Raw genomic sequence first — 17,817 nt, 5'->3', positions numbered from 1 at the left:
GAAAGAGTGGTTTGGTGATGATGGCAAAATCTTAGCATTGCCTAATCCAATTAAACAGTCTTCTACTAGGCCTCCAATATTCTCATTGGAAGAAGGCATTGCACCAGAACTTGAGACAGTGTACAGAAAGGTAGGGATATTTTGTGTACGTGGTTCCTGAGACCCAATATCCCAGTTCTTCTGCACCAGAAACCTTGGTGAGCTGAAGGGTTTTGTGCTAAGAACCATGAGTACTGACTGCTGTTTAGGGTTCCACAACTGATCTTTAAATGTGCTTTACTTTTTCAAGTATATTCCACCTGTATTTTTCTGTAAAAATAATGCATACAAAAGGATAAAGAGTTTAGCCAGCAGTACTGGTTAAAATAGTAAAGTGTCGGTCCACGACAAACTCCTTCAAGTCTGTGAGTCGCTCAGGTCTCTCTGAGGCACCCTTGGGTATTCTCATGCCAAAGTAGAGTAGTTCCTGTGTTAGTGTCTCTGTAAAGCTTCTTGTGGTAGGAGCTGGTAGACAGACTTGGTGATCAGGACAGAGGTGGTCTCTGCCTGCAGCTTAAGAGAGAAATAATTGAAGAGCATGTGCATGATGGTTATTGTACAGTATCCTCCAAAAAAATCTTTAGGTGCAGTTCGCTCATGTAGAAAGCAAATAATTTTGAGTTTTATTGCATCAGTTCAGATCTTTTTTTGGACTTCTGTTTTTCCCTCAACTACAACATACCTACCCTGGCAAAGAGCAGTTGCAGTGTGCAGTCAGTGCAAATCAAAATAAGTTTCAATTAAAACCATTCAGCAAGCTTTAATTGTTCTGCTTGTTAGCACCCTATTACCCCCTTGGAAAAACTGTGACTTTTTAGACTTTAAAGTAGATTGCTCTTTTCTGTTTGCTGCTGATACAGATTTGAATGTTACTCCTTAATTGATGCTGGTTACAAATACGCAATTCTCAGGATGCATCCAGTACCACGGATCTATGCAGGGTGTTTCTGCGTGAAGGAAAAGAAGTTTCTGTTTGGATCTTAATAAAAAGAGACCAAGAGAACTTCTATTTAAGAACACCATGTTTATGTGAATAGTGACATATAAATACACAAATCACTGTTGAAAGTAAGACATTAAGCTTAGGGGTCCTTTATGGGCAGAAAAATAGTTAAAGCATAAGGAATTCAAAGCTGTCATTTTTATGACAGATTAAGTCATATTAAACACTTTGAGAAACCAAATTTGGAAGGATCAGGTGGACTTAAGTGTGTTTTATGGCCATTTATACCAGCCTTGAAAAAGAATGAATTCTCCTTTCAATCCCCCTTTTTCAAGTTCCTACGAAGGGACTGCAATGAACTCTGCATAACTAACAACTTCATCTTTTATGGTACCAGAATGTCTCTGTTGAATCTCTACTGAGGAATTCTAAGAGGGGAGCAGCAGTAGTCAGGCAGGAAGCACTGCTCATTCTCTTCTGATTTCAGTGGCCTGAGGATATAAGCCATGATTGCCTTTCAGTTGCAGTGAGTTGAAGCAGAGTCTTTAAGCTTTGTTGCTGAAAGCTTTCATTGGACTTTGTTGGTGTGAATTTCCCTGGCGTTAGAAGGGGGAAGCAAATAACATATTTCTTCTTCTCCACAATCCAAATGGTCTACAAGGAAAGCTGCTCTCTGAGAGGTGGACTGTTTATCTTAGAGTTCAGTTCTAGGAGGAAAAAAAGCAATACTAAACAAACAGGTAAAAAGAGAAACTAGCAGGCTTTTCATTTTCCAATTCAGTGTCATTGTCTTCATTGCTCAGCAAAACCTGCAGTATCATAGAATCATAGAATGGTTTGGTTGGAAAGGACCTTAAAGATGATCATGTTCCAACCCCCTTGCCATGGGCAGGGACACCTTCCACTAGACCGGGTTGCTCAAAGCCCCATCCAACCTGGCCTTGAACACTGCCACGGATGCGGCATCCACAACTTCTGTGAGCAGCCTGTTCCAGTGCCTCACCACTGTCACCATGAAGAATTTCTTCCTAATTTCTAATTTAAATCTTCCCTCTTCCAGTTTAAAGCCATTGCCCCTGGTCCTATCACTACATGAGTACAGGCAGATGACTTCTTATTTCAGCCTCACGTGGGCTGTCAAAATTCTGTTGTGTAGAATACCCATGGTGGTTTTATGCCACCCACTTGGCAAGAAAGCAAAGAGGTTACCACAGAAGCCTTTACAGTTTAAGACTCTGTAGTTAGATGTAGGCAGTGCTAAATGGGTCATTTTCTGTCACAGAATCTCTTTGCAAGATAGTTTTGTCAGGACTTGTCAATTCATTTTTTTCTTTTTTGCTTTCAGGCAATAAAAATGACAGCTGCCAATCAGTATCTTGTTGGACCTGGAGATTTTCAGGGGCCATTTCAATTGGATATTGATATTTCTGGACTGATATTCACCCATCATCCCTGTTTTAGCCGTGAGCATGTGTTGGCAGCTAAATTGGCTCAGTTATATGATCAGTATTTAGCAAGAAAACAGAAGAATCTTACCAAACTTCTCACAGACAAGGTATTTCTGTTCCGTCGTCATAGCTTATTGAGATAATGATGTGACAGTTTAAGGTAACAGCTGTATTTGTTTCTTCAGAGTAGAGTGATGAAATTCTAATTGTATGTAATGAATGGTGTTTTTTCGGAAGGTAAAAAACCGAAATATTCCGCCTAGGTTGCTGCGTGTTCAGTGCAGAAGTGCATTTTTAAGATTATGAATTTCTCTGATCTTCTGTTTAAAATGAACTTTATGCAGTTTCTGAGGTAAAGGGAAATAATTGTTAGAATACAGTAACATTTACATAGTATTCCTTAGAGTATCCAAAATGTTTTCGAGTGAATGACAGATAACACTTTACATGACTGTGTACAGCAGCTCTGACAGGTAGACACCAAAAGACAGTATTCAAGGATAGAGGGAAGTTAGGGAAGTTTAGTTTCAGTCATTGATTAAAAGTAAAAGGAAGCAGTTTAATTTCACCATAATATACAAAAGTTGATGATCGATTTCCAGGTATATATCTGTGACAGATGCTGTGTTTTAAATGCATACTGTTGTCACATTTACTGTGTCACTCTTGTGACATGGCAAAACCCTAGGCTGAAGGTAGACTCTTCTGTTCCTTGCTCCGTTACTGACTTGCTGGATGACCTTGGCTGGGCTGCTTACCGTCTGCGTACCATCACTCTTCCTCCATCTGTACACTGGAAGTAATGGTAGTGGTTTTCTCTGGTGTAAATTTGTACAGGAAGATTAGGCATTGTTAGTACAATTCTAGTATCATCAGGGCGCACAGGAATATTTTTAAAGCATTTTAAAATGCTTTTGAAATCTGAAACGATAACAATTCTTGAGAAATGTCAGGTAAGTATTGTGATATGACATAGCTCTATGTAGTAGGGCTGGTCTGTTAAAAATTTATTTGATTATTAAGTACATAAAAGTTCAGATTTCCATAAATTAAAGGTGATTATGATTTTCTACCTTAAAAGGCTATTATAAGGGAAAAATAATCATTGTATGCAAGGTCATTTTTATATTGGTGTAATGAGGGTCAGTAGGTACTGTACAGATGCTTCTGAATTTTGCTGTAAAGCATTAGATTATAGTTCTAATGCTGGACAAACATTTCATACAGTGTCTCAAAACAATTATTTGGTATACTTTGGTCTGTCATTACTTTTGAAGGATTGGCTTCAGTTTTCCATGAAACAGTGAAATAGGACATTTGGATTCTCCCTGCCTGCATTACAGGGACCTATGTGTGCAAGGGATTTCCTTAGTGTTTCCACAATACTGTGCTAGTATTGTAGGCAACTACATAATACATTTTTGATAAATGGATTTTAACAATTAGGTATTTTAGCCACCATTCTGCTACTGACAGGCAGTTTTAAAACTTGTCTTCTCTAACAGTCATTACTTAATGGCCAGATTGTTGCAGCCAAATTGTACTTATGCCTAAACAACTCGATGCTTGCTCCTTGTGTATTAACATATATCACCTTTCAGTCCTCATTTTGACAGGCTAAAGAAACTGCACATTCTGTCTCTTTTTTATAAAACATGCTCTCTGTGCCCCAGATGGTACTAGCAACTTTCCATGTGCTCAATTATTCTTTCTTTCAAAATTTCTTTCAGCGTCTTTTTTTTCTACAAGTGAGCTTCATTTTGTGGTTGCCGATGTATGTTTTCAGCTGTGTGCTTTTTGCTCTCCAGTTAATATTGTCTCTCTGTTTTGCTAGATACAAAGAGTCTTTGCTGCTTGATTTGTAATTTGATTGCTTCTACTTTGGATGTAGTTGCTTTTGTCTCCTGCAGTGCCATTAGCCATTCTGGTTTCACATTCAGTATTATCCTTAAGGAATCACAGAATAACAGAATGATTTGGTTTGGAAGGGACCTCTGGAGATCTACAGCAGCATAATAACTAAAATTTTAGTTCCTATTCTACTACTGTTCCTTACTTTTCTCTCTTCTCCTAACCAGTCCTTTACATTCACTTGAGTTCACAGCCATGTATATTTTTGCATTCTTCTAAACTAGGTGTCCATCTTCCATGTAATCATTTGATACCTATCTTCAAATCTTAGTTGAAGGGATGGCCTCATGTCTTGACAATATGTCTTCAAAAGTACATTTGAACTGTACCATTGTTCCCAATTCTGTCTCTTCTTAGACCTTCTCTTCTTCTAGTTGTTACATGCAATGTGTTATGGTTAAATGCTTCGTTGCAAGGTGCCCAGCTTCTGTAAGGCTCTCATCAAATCCACAATCCACTCATTTTTACTGTTTATTGATTTTTCTAGGGTTACTTTTAGTGGCTCTTCCTAGTCCCAGAAAAACCTTTTATAGAAGGGGTTTCTTGGCAGACTCACCTTCCCCCTACCCTTTTGATTCCTGAACTTTCAGAATAATCCCTAGATCAGTCTTTTCCTGTTTGTTTAGATCTGTCACAGTGATCAATCTTAGTAAATCTCCCTCATGTGTCCAGGAATCCTAATTAGAATTTCATCTTGAGGAATCAGCACCTCACAGACCTGGCAAAACCCTGTAGATACAGAATCAAGACAACTCAAAGTTTTCTGTTATTTACTAACTAACTCTTTCATGTCAAGGTGCATTACACTGTGTGCCTCATAAATGTCAAACCATCTGTTAATTGTTTGTTTGTTTGTTTAAGCTGCATGCTTTGAGGAATGCTGTGCAATGTAGTATAGATGGTGGTGGTGCTGGTTTTCCTAGACCTGTGGCACAACAGAGCATGCCTGAATACAAAATTGAGATCCGGTAAGTACGGATTCCTAAAGTGTACTCCTTTTTTCCTTTCCATGCTGATACACAATATGATTAATGTCAGACTTTTAAATTCTACTGTAAATAGCTCTAGAAGAATTTTGAGGGCTTAAGTGTTCTTACTGGTAAGTTGAGTAAAAGAGATGAAGAAAATACAGCTTAGGCTGAAATCTTATTTCAGAAGTGTTCTAATTTGATTACCTTTTATTAATTTCTTAGTAACTATTTACCGGTGTGTTTTGCACAATTAAAATTTAATTAAAGTTTTGGTAGACATCAGCCGGATGCATGAAGCTCTCAGCAATGCAAGTGACATTTTTTTTGAACAGATAAAACCCCTAGTTTTTTCCATCTTCTTCCTCATTACACAAGTGTTCTTGATTCACTTCCCATTCTTAGGTATTTTGGCTATGTTTTTGCCAATGGGTTAATATACATAACATGGTAGAATTTTGTTTTACAAGATTAGTTATTGTTCTTGGAGAGTAACTGGGTAGTAAAAATATATTACACTTTTTTGGCTTGGTAGTGAAAGTTAGTATTATTTTTGGCAATGAGTGGTGGTGAGCTGTAAGTGTAAGCAGTATGATAAAAATCAAGTTATTTTTGAGATCCATGCTGAACAGCCCTTGAACTAGTAGATACTTCATAAAACTCTGAAAGTTTTTTGTAATCTGAAAGTAAGTAATAATGTATTAATTTAAATAAACAGAAGTTTAGATTGATGTAATGGGTCACATGATAATACAATATTAAAAAATCAAGTTTTTTAAATAACAATTCTACTTTCAGCCTTGAAATCTACATCTGCTTACACTTACACATCCACTCACTACTCTTATTTGGGGAATTGCTTCTTCAGATTTTCGTCATTCAAGTACGCTGTCTTGTAATACATTGGTATCTGTGCAGGACATAGAGAAGAATATATTATTTTATACTGAAGGACAAAGTCTTCCTTCCATTGAAAAAGAAGTAGCTTTTATTAATATTTTCTTAACACATCTGCTAGGGGACTAGGAGCAAGAGATGTGTAGTTACTATAGAGTACCTTGGAGATGTAAGCTCTCACCACGGAAAGCATGAGAATAGTACTGAGAAGGTTCACTGTGGGAACAAGGTTCTTGGATTTTGGCACTAACCCTGAGGCTTGCTTAATGTTAATTCTAATTAGATGGAATATTCCTTCTGGGTATCTTAAGTGTTTTTCTAGGTCTTGAGTGCTTTAGTTTAGTGTCACTCTTATGAATCAGGAGAAACTCAGCTGAAATCAGTGAGATCAGTGTTGCATAAGTGATGTGAGATGAGCTTCGCTGAGATTATTCTAGGGCTTTTCGTATCTGTAATTCTTTCTGGCTACAGCTCTGTTGTTGGAAGCTGTTAGACATATGAGGCTCAGATGGGCTCAGGAATTTTTACTGTCACGGTGTTTAATACTAGCTTGGACCACATGTGTTGGTAAAAACATCTGACCTGCCTTGTCTCTCTTTTAACATTGCATTTCCCTGATGGTCAATGTAGTACACTTGTGAGAAATTGCAGATGTGAAGAGAGTGTAGCATGGCAAATAATCTGTTTCCTCCACCCTCCAATAACATAACTGATGTGTACTCTTTGCTGTCTGAAGATCAGATCAGAGCTGTAGTTTTCCATCAGTTTGAGGAAGAAATGTTGTCTGAATACAGAAAACTTCTGCAAATCAGCAATTTCAGCCCTTCTGTCCTCGTTTCCTGAGGAGAAAGCCAATGTATGCTGTGGGTTTCAGGCTCTTCTGGCTGATGTATTTTAGCAGAGGTGATTCTCTACTGAAAGGTCCTACTTCCAAATCAAATACATTAGATATTACTGACCTGTATGTTTTTCATGTCTTTAAGCTTCATCTTCTAGCTTCATCTGATAGACAAAGAAGAAAAGGTGGTTAAGCTGCATAGACAAGTAATATTTAAACTGCTAGCTAATGAAGTGGAGAAGTTACATTGTTTTGTGGAAATTCTGTATTTCTTTGTTTATTGCTTTTACTAAATTTGCTTATGCTTTTAAATAATGTATGATGTATTTCTTCTCTCAGCTCTACCTCAGCCTCCCTGTCTTCCCCATTCTCTGAATATTACAAGTAGTAATGTGTTAGTTTACATCTTCTGGTTTTTACTTTTTTTTAAAAATTACATTATTTTTACTAGACATGTTTAGCTACCAAGATAGTACTGGAAACAGTTTGTGCTTGTGCTGCATAGACATTTACATCAGAAGTGTGTGTTGGTCATTAAAAGTTCTAATGAATAGCTCTTTTACAAACAGATTAGAGGGTGGAAATGTGAAAAACCAATTCTGAGGCAAGAAAAAGCCCTGTTCATTTTGTTTGTGTTAAGAATCTTGTAGGACTGTCAAAGGACTTATATTACTTCATACATTACTACATTACTTCATCTCTGCAAGTCCTTTTTACTGGAGCTAGAAGCATGTTAAGTTTAAAACATACTTTATAGTGTACAATTGTAATAAGCATTACTTCATAGCAGCAGTGTAGGTTTCATGGGCTGTTGTTTACATGAATTGACTTTAAAATGTTTTAATGATATACAGCTGTAATAAGCATTTCAGAATACTTTATGATCTCTAGAGAATTAACTGTAATTGAAGTCAGATTGCCCAAAGTGCAAGAGACTAGAGTACAGAAGGAAATCAAATCCTGCCATCTTCAAGTCTGGGTTTTATGCTCCTTGGATTTAAACCACTGCAGCCATCAATCAAATTGAAATCCATATCACTTGGCTTTTGGTATCGCAAGTTTTTACTCTGTTGTTCAACTGGATTATACAATTCTGATTGATTTTGTGCATATGTATGTATATTTCTAGGCAAACCAGAAGACTTCGTGATGCTGAACAAGAAAAAGACAGAATGTTGCTTAAGACCATTATAAAAGTTTGGAAACAAATTAAATCCCTTCGTGACTTTCAGAAGTTTACTAACACACCCATGAAACTTTATTTGAGGAAGTATGTTTTGATAACACTTTCTGTACTTCATTTGCCAGCAGTGGAGTTTTAGTAAGATTAGTCAATATGGGAACTTACAGTTCTGATATGAAGGATGCAAAAGTAAGAATTTGAGTAGTTTCTGGCACTGGTTGAGCCTGCCACTATTCTTTTTGAGTTTGGGGAGGAAGGAATGTTAAAATAGCAAGTAATTACTATAACAGAAAGGAATTTCTACAGGCTAATGAGTGAAGAAAAAGTAATTATATTCATTCTGGATAGCAACTATCTGCTATCAACTTTTAGACTGTTTATGCTAGTATTTTTAAATAGAACACTGTTTTGATATAATGAAATTAATTCATGGAGAAGCAGACTTATTTTATATAAAACAGACTTAATTGTGACCTGTATGTTAATTTATGCAACATGTTGATAACTTGTTTTGAAGGGAAGAGGTTGATCAGAGATTAGATGAAAAAGCATATGAAGGAGAAATTCAGGCTGAGATAAATGAATTACTAGAAGAATGTATGGAAGAATATGAAAAGCAAATGGAGGAGTATAAAACTGAGCTACAAGAGTGGAAATCTTGGAAGAAGACACAGGTTTGTTTAAATCATTCAGTTTCACAAAAAATGAAATTATTACTAAATGTGTTGAAAATTTGTGCTTTTAATACAGAAAAAAAATCAATTTCAGGATACTTTTCCATACATTTTGTAATGTATTTGGATATATGCTGTCTACTTAGAATTTGTTAGTAAATTAATTGTTAATTAAAAATTAAAATATGCTAGGTTTTTGTGGAACACTGTCTTCCTGCTGTTGATTTTCAACACTTCAGCAGTTCTTTCTTTAAGTTTAATAGTTTTGCAGCATTCCGATTAAATTCATGTCCTTCTTGCAAAGAAAAAACATGGATGAATTTTGTGTGTGTGAGTGGTGAAGCAAAATAATTATGGGATGTTTCTAATGAACAATCATTTGATGTCATCTCATGTAAATTTATGTTCAGGAATCTCCCGAAACTGAAAAATTTAATTAATATTCTAGCCTTCTACCTCCGAAAAGCTTTATTGCTAATAATCTGTACTGTAGTTAAGGTCTCAATTGTGCTTCAAGGGGATATTGACAAATACAGGAGGTAGAACAATACACTGCAACAGGATGATCTTTGAAATAACCTGTGGCAGTGCCGGCAAAATCAGACTTGCTTTTATAGTTATGTGGCAATGTACTGGATGCCTCAGGGTAATGGTGATTATACATGAATATAATTACTGCCCAGTTTGAACACTGTGGGTTTTTGGATACCAGAACAAAATAAAGTTTAAGGAAATGCTTCAAATACAGTTTTCAAGAACCTAGTGCATCTGCTGATACTTCTATGGGAAGTTATTTCATGTACCTGTAGCATCTATGGAAGGCACTTAAAATATCTAGGACAAGAGGAAACGATCTCAAGTTTCACCAGGGGAGGTTCAGGCTGGACATTAGAAAGAACTTCTTCACTATTAGAGTCATTAGGCATTGGAATGGGCTCCCCAGGGAGGTTGGTGGAGTCACCATCCCTGGAAGTGTTCAAAAAACGTTTAGATGTGGCGCTTCGAGACATGGTTTAGTGGGTTTAGCGGACATAGTGGCATCAGGTATACGGTTGGACTTGATGATCTTTGAGGTCTCTTCCAACCGTAATGATTCTATGATTCTATTTGAGGGGAAGCTGACCTACAGGTATTGGAAATTCCTGTTATCAGAACACAAGTGGGCACATGACTCATTAGTGTCATGTCAATTCACTTATAGGATAAGATGAATAAATGTAAACCTTCACTTTAAGGCAGATAGTCCTGAGCATTGATCCTAATGGGAAGCGCTCATCTACCTCTAGCCTGTTAGGCCTTCACAAATACCACAGTGGGTGGTTCCACCCAAACCTACTCTCAGCATCTTTTTCATGTCTTAGTCACAAACTGTCTTGAGATTGAGATGATTGTGGTTCTCTCCTTTTAGAGTGAAATGTAGTACACAGACCTTCCTTTCATGCCCAGAAGTGCCTTATTTTATTTTACTCAAATTATTTTTATTTTTTTTTTGTTAATCACAGCTGTTGGTATCTTACTAGCACAGATCACATGAATATAAGGAAGACACTAGAGGTAGAAGAGACTAGATAAATTTAAAAGGAAATACAAGAACAAAAAGGGTAGCATAAAATCAGGCCAAGAAAGAAAGAATATTTATTAATTAAAATATGTGAAGAAGTTGTTTGGCTGAATACTTCAGTTAGTGAGGAGAAACTGTTTGCTGTCCTCACTTCCTCTTCCTTTTGCTTATGGTGTCTTAAATCATAAAGTGGCTGGTGCTTCCAAACAAGCTGTACTTCCAAGTAATCTGTAAGCCTGTGGAAGGAGGAACTTCCTTGCAGTTGTTGCAGGCTGAACATGCACATGAACACTGGAGTTCTGCAGTTCAGGAGATGCTGAAAGGCATGTGGTGTTCTGTTTGTTTATTCTTCTGTTTAGCATAGAGGAAGGGAGGGGATCGTTCTGCACATGCTGAAGATACTGCTAAGCTAAAAAGCTTGTGCTCCGAAGTTTGTGGCACATGTGCATTCATTTTGTCAATGTGTATGCAGACAATACATCTCAAAGAACTGTGTCTACTGGTTGAGTAACCTTCCTTCAATCCTAACAGAATGCACATGGTAACTCAGGCTCAATGAGAAGTCAGCTTCTAGCCAGAATGTTCAAGAAACACGTTTATTTTGTAAGTTGGTTGGGAAGGTTAAATAAATGTTTTGTTTGAAGCACGTTATGTTTTTGAAGTGTATGAATGGAATGCATTATTGAATTCTGAATCTGAAGTAGTACCATAGAATGATAGAAATCTTATTTTTCTGTGTGGTGATTTGAAAATTACACAGTCATTTCTCATACATGTTTATCACTTGTGAATCAAGAGAACAAGGGAAAAAAAACTCTACTGATTGAAACAAGTTCAGGAAGAACATTATTATTTTTATACACAGAAGTCCAAGAAGAAGAAGAAGAAAAAAGACATTAATGAAGAAGAAGAATTAGTAGAAGATTGTGATCTTGGTGAGGAACGTGTAAAACCCATCCCACCTAAAATGCCCAATAGCCTGGAAATAGAGCAGCAGGTTAGAGAAAAAGCTGACAACTGCAGAAGGAAACCTGGAGAGCCTGCTCTAATTCCTGAACTGGTCCTGTCAGGAGGCATAACTCCAACTGAGCTGTGTCCTCGGTGAGATAAATGCTGGCTTGCAAATTACTCTGTTCATGACTTTCTGCTGTTATTTATTAATTGTTTGTTTGTACAACTTCAGAAGCATGTGCTCATCACTGTTTAGCCTGATGATAAAACTTCTGCTTCTGAAGCTGATAGAACTTAGTTCGTTTTCAAGTCACATGTAACCTTGTACATAGGGGGCTTGGAGAATGCATGTCTAGTCATTCCCTTTGAACCTTCTGGTGTTCCTTGAGCACCTGCATAGAACAGTTGTGTATATATAAAGACGTTGTTTTCAAGGTAGGGTCTAGGTCACTTCTGGCAGTACCACGCTCCCTGACTAGTCCTTTACATCACGTCTGTGCTATAGTCAACAAAGGGGAAATAAAGGAATCGTGTAGTAAACCAGAGATTTCACTGTGGATAAAATAAATAAATGTACTTGTTTGTGTTACTTTCCAGATTTACACATGCAATTTAACATACATCTAGCAGATTTTATTAATTTAAGAACTGCTTTGTTTCATACTTATTCAGCAAATAGCCTCATCAAGGAATATTGCTTGGCTCTTCTACTCCCAGTGACTGAAAACTTCAACATCTTAACTCAATTTGATGTCATTTGTTGTGCTTTGGAGGAAGGGAGTAGAAAGGAATTTTGTTTCCCTGAACAACTCCTTTTATATGGAGGTAGCTTTAGTGGATCTAAAATTTGACTTATTCACCTGTAAATAATTTTCTATTCATGAGAAGATAAAACAACTGTTAAATAATAGTTTTAAAGTTATTCCTGTGTAGTGACAATCTCAGAAGAATGCCATTTCTATTTAGGTGGCTTCTGTTTCCCCTTGAAGAATCAGATTCTCATTAAAAATAACCAAAGAATAAAAATGTTAATAAAAATGATGACAACTTGTTTGACATATTTACAGAGCAGAAGTTTTGCGACGAGAAGATGTGAAGAAACGCTCAGCATTTATAAAAGTACTTTTCAACTCCAAAGAAGTATCAAGGACTGTTACCCGACCAATAAGTTCAGATTTCAGAGTTCACTTTGGACAGATTTTCAATTTACAAATATTCAATTGGCCAGAGAGTTTGAAACTACAGGTAGAGAATGATTTATCATAGTAACTTCTTAAAAGATAATATGAAATGTAATTACTCCTGTAATGTGTGTATTTTGCTCTATGGTAGTGTTGTAAAGACTGAGAAACCTGTAAAAGACCCTTTGTAAATCATCAGTCTTATACCCCTTCCTTGCTTGTCCAGTCAGAAACTTTTTTATTTGGTGCTATATTTTTGATGCATGTGCTACGTGCTTAGATGTGTTATATATAACATTCTATGGGTTGCATGGGGAGAATTAAGTAAATGGGACATGTGATTAAATATGTTAGTGGAGCAGCCTCTTGATTTTAGAAAACCTGATTTGTGTTGCAGATAAACTTGCCCAAATGATCATCTTAAAACATTATTGTCCACACAGTACAATCATCATAATGTTTGCTGACAGGGGGTAAGAAAATAATTCATTGCTAGTCGTGTCTGTAACTGCACTTGACTTGATCAACAGCGCAGTCAAGTCAAACCACAACCACCCCCATTCCAAGTATCAATTAGTGAATGAGTCACATGAATAATTTTCAGAGCCAATACAATATATTTTTAGGAGGAACATGGTCAGGATCCTACTTCTCCTGTGAGATGACATTTCCTGTTAGGTAACTTGTCACTGGTAGGTCAGGGGAGGGTGTATACCCCTTGCCTGCTCCATTTGTGTAATGCACAAATGGAAAGGGAAAAGGCATACCATCCTCTTGGATTAAAAACATCTGAATGGAGAAATCACTCGCATTGCTCTTGAGTCTGCAACTGGCCAGGAAAGAGGAAAGCAGCCTGCAGTACTGCTAGAACAGGACCTGCGTGCCTCACCCTGCCTTTCGTGATAAGGAAGAATTAGTGAGGCAGAATCCCTCTGGCACCTTCACCTGATGACAGATGCCTGTCACAAGCAGTTGCATATGGTACAGTAGGGCTCTTTAAAGCCTAGAGTTTGTTCTGCTATTCTCAGGTGCATTAGAAAGGTGAAGAGTATTTACTTTGAAGAAGAATTCAGACCAAGTTAGCTGCTGGTAGCTGGAATGTCTGCTAATTGGGTGTTTTAGAGAGTAAATTAATACAATTGCCTTAAATGTATCATTTCATGCTTAAGTCATAGTAAAACCTTTTGTCCAAATACCCTACAATACATTTTCAACTTCTCATTAACACGTGTAAATTTTTTACTATGTCTGTCACTGTTTTTCTCTAGATATATGAAACAATGGGTGTGAGCAGTACCACCTTGTTGGCTGAAGTATTTGTGCCTGTTCCTGAGACTACAATTCTGACAGGCAGTGCTCCTATGGAAGAAATAGAGTTCAGCAGCAATCAGCGTGTGATGTTGGACCATGAAGGCGTAGGGAGCGGTAGGAACTCTTGGTCTTTCTCAGTTCAGTGTTTCTCATTTTGCTGAAACCATGTAGCAGTAACAGGCTGCTGTAAGTTTCAGAGTAAATTCAGTTAAGAGCATTTACAGCATCTGTAACTGAATCTTATAAAATAGTCATGATTCTTATTACTAAAGTTTGCTGTGGAATTTTTGTCTTTTACTAATTTTAAGCCATATATAATAAAAATGTATGTGTTTATTATTTGGCTTGTAGTGTTAGTGGAGCTCTACTAGTTATAGAAGGTGTTTGGGTTTTTTTTTTTTAGTATTTAAGTAATCAGACTTCTGACACTGCAGAGCAAGCAGATGGTATTAATTGGTATAGCTCCACTGATTTTAATGTTTTCAACCACTGAACTACCTGTGTAAGTGTATATGCAGATTAATTTTTTTTGTCTTCCTGTTTGCTTACTTGACATCCTGCAACACATTTCATCCCTGGGACTTGAGAAAGGTAAAGCAAGGGAGAGATATGAAAACGGAAAACAAGAATGATACATAGTAGCATATGGAACTTTCAAGTTTATGTAATAAGTTGGAACAGCATTATGAGATGACTGACTTGTATAAAGTTGCCACATATGAAATAGAGATCAAGCTAGAGCAAAAAAAAATAGATAAAAAGCTGTGCAGGAAAGAAATGTAAAAAATCATTACAACAAATGTGTGTGTAATTGTCATTGACCATGATGACTGTGTATACGGTTGTGTATCACAAAACTTTAGGACTGACTTTTCAGTTGTGCGTAATTCTTTTGACTCTGAATTTCTACTTCATTAATAACAGTATGATGAATCTGAAAACTACCAGAAATATTAAATAGTGTGCATCTGTGAAGGAAGAAAAAACCCTTTGACATAGATTTCAAGGCATAGCCTTTCCTTCCAACCCAAATGGAAAGCCTTTCTGTAGGTGGAATGGAATCTTTCACTCCATTTATGGAGTCCTTTCCCACAGCATGCAGCAGAATCAAGTTGTTTCACATTACAACATGTATATAAAGGCACAAGTTATTTGACTACTTTTTTCCAGGAAGTATTTTTTAAAATGGTTAGACATTGTGTTTGAATGCATAAATAATACTACATCAGGTTTTTCCCCCTTATAGACGTGTCCTTTTCATTTGAAGCTGATGGTAGCAACAAAATGACTTTAATGACTTCTGGGAAAGTATCCAATAGTGTCTCTTGGGCAGTTGGAGAAAAAGGAATCCCCTTAATTCCTCCAATATCTCAGCAAAACACAGGCATTCCAAGGTAATATGATACAAATTTTCAGTGATTCATGGGAAACTGATTATACTAGTATTTTAAAAAAATAAACTTTCATAATCAAGAATTTTCAAAATCTTTTTCTTAAGTTTAGATATTTTACTTTGCCCTGTAACCCTCTGCAGATATATTAGGGTACACATTTTTGGTAAACAGATTTTAGTTAGAATTTTTATCTTTTAGTATATTATTTATAGACAATATTAAAGTTAAACTCAAGCTGATTAATTCACTTTTGTGATTTTCTAATAGAAGATGTATATATTGGCAAGGAACTTTCCTGTAGTCATTTTGCTAAGAACAGAAGCTCCAGGTATTTCTTATCTGAAGTGCATTTGGGGAGCTACTGGGACACATGCTTTAAATACTTTTTCTGTAATTAATGATAAAATTTACACCATGAAGGCAGTAGAAGTTAGTATGGTGGATTGACACAGTGAATTAATCAGTGAAAAATTCTGATCTGTCAGATCTTTCCAAGGTCGTACTCTTTCATTATTTTTCTCCATCAGAAGCCCGTTGACCTGCAGAAATGAGTATATTATTCCATTCAAAACTATCTAATTTGCCCTGTGGCTGCAAGTTGAATATTGTAGACTATTTGTCCATTTTCTTGCTTTTATATAATTCCAATAAAGTCAAGGAAATGATACATAAAGTCTGCTTTTGTAATGTCCTCAGGTAACTTCACTGTAAAGCCTGAAGAGTTTTACCATACTTACGCTGAGAAAGTAACTCTTCTAGCTGATTAGATTCTGTCAGATTTTTACTTATTTAGGGGCTAGACATTGGCATCCAAATTATTCTGTTACTATTTTTGACTCCAGCTGCATCCTTTAGAGTAATTTGCTGATCAGCATAGGAGTAACCTGCGGACTTCCATGAGACTAGAATAGCATGAGATTAAAACATAAGGATGCATTCCCAAAGGCTAACTTTAAACTTGGGAGACTAATCACTGTAGTAAATGGGGGATTTCAGAAGAGAGTTAGCTGTAAAACACTCTTCTTTGAATCACAGAATCGCAGAATGGTCAGGGTTGGAAGGGACCTCTGGACATCATCTAGTCCAAGCCCCCTGCCAAAGCAGGTTCACCTACAGCAGGTTGCACAGGATCTCGTCCAGGCAGGTTTTGAGTATCTCCAGAGAAGGAGACTCCACACTCTGGACAGCCTGTCCCAGTGCTCTGCTGCACTCAAGGTATAGAAGTTCTTCCTCATATTCAGATGGAACTTTCTGTGATTCAGTTTGTGCCTGTTGCCCCTTATCCTGTCTCTGGGCACCACTGAAATGAGTCTGGCCCCATCCTCTTGACACTCCCCCTTAAGGTATTTATAAGCATTGATCAGATCTCCTCTCAGTCTTCTCTTCTCCAGGGTGAACAGACCCAGTTCCCTCAGCCTTTCCTCATAAGGGAGATGCTCCAGTCCCCTCATCATCTTTGTTTCCCTCCACTGGACTCTCTCCAGTAGTTCCTTGTCTTTCTTGAACTGGGGAGCCCAGAACTGGACACAGAACTCCAGATGTCATCTCACGAGGGCAGAGTAGAGGAAGAGGATAACCTCCCTCAACCTGCTGGCCACACTCTTCCTGATGGACTCCAAGACACCATTGGCCTTCTTGGCTGCAAGGGCACGTTGCTGGCTCATGGTTACCTTGTTGCCCACCAGCACTCCCAGGTCCTTCTCCCACCAAGCTGCTCTCCAGCAGGTCAACCCCCAGCCTGTACTGGTGGCGTGGGGTTATTCCTCCCTAGGTGCAGGACCCTACACTTGCCCTTGTTGAACTTCATCAGGTTCCTCTCTGTTCATCTGTACCCTGTCCAGGTCTGGCTGAATGGTAGCACAGCCTTCCGATGTATCAGCCACTCCTCCCAGTTTTGTATCATCAGCGAACTTGCTGAGGGCACGCTCTGTCCCTTTATCCAGGTCGCTGATTAATAGGTTAAACAGGACTGGACCCAGAACTGACCCCGGGAACACCACTAGCTACAGGCCTCCAACTAGACTCTGTGCTGCTGATCATGACTCTCTGAGCTCTGTCATACAGCAAGTTTTCCCAATCCACCTCCCTGTCCACTCATCTAGCCCACACTTCCTGAGCTTACCTATGAGAATGTTACTGGAGACAATGTCAAAAGCCTTGCTGAAGTCAAGGTAGACAACACCCCCCTGTTCCCCCCAGCCACTCATGCCATTGTAGAAGGCTATCAGATTGGTCAAGCATGACTTCCCCTTGGTGAATACATGTTGACTACTCCTGATAACCTTCTTTTCCTCCACATGCTTAGAGATGATATCCAGAATGAGCTGTTCCATCACTTATCCAGGGATGAAGGTGAGGCTGACTGGCCTGTAGTTTGCTTAGTCTTCCTTCTGGCCCTTTTTGAAGGCTGGACTGATATTGGCTTTCCTCCAGTCCTTAGGCACCTCTCCTGTTCTCCATGACCTTTCAAAGATGATCGAGGGTGGCTTAGCAATAATATGTGCCAGCTCCCTCAGCA

General features: G+C 37.8%; 1 protein-coding gene across 1 annotated transcript in view; it reads left to right on the top strand.

The window, feature by feature from the left end:
* The window catches only part of LOC104158289 (coiled-coil and C2 domain-containing protein 2A-like), a 22,590-nt gene extending 7,287 nt beyond the window's left edge, over window positions 1–15,303 (top strand). Inside the window, exons 7-15 of the mRNA XM_009695894.1 lie at window positions 6–130; window positions 2,328–2,537; window positions 5,203–5,309; window positions 8,174–8,314; window positions 8,745–8,901; window positions 11,328–11,563; window positions 12,481–12,658; window positions 13,863–14,019; window positions 15,152–15,303. Of these exons, the coding sequence (XP_009694196.1) occupies window positions 6–130; window positions 2,328–2,537; window positions 5,203–5,309; window positions 8,174–8,314; window positions 8,745–8,901; window positions 11,328–11,563; window positions 12,481–12,658; window positions 13,863–14,019; window positions 15,152–15,303 (1,463 nt within the window). The remainder of the gene's footprint in view (window positions 1–5; window positions 131–2,327; window positions 2,538–5,202; window positions 5,310–8,173; window positions 8,315–8,744; window positions 8,902–11,327; window positions 11,564–12,480; window positions 12,659–13,862; window positions 14,020–15,151) is intronic.
* Window positions 15,304–17,817: the final 2,514 nt, after the last annotated feature.

Source organism: Cariama cristata, unplaced genomic scaffold, assembly GCF_000690535.1.
Source record: "Cariama cristata isolate BGI_N322 unplaced genomic scaffold, ASM69053v1 scaffold3712, whole genome shotgun sequence".
Classification (NCBI taxonomy): domain Eukaryota; kingdom Metazoa; phylum Chordata; class Aves; order Cariamiformes; family Cariamidae; genus Cariama; species Cariama cristata.
This window is presented reverse-complemented; position numbering and strand designations above follow the sequence as displayed.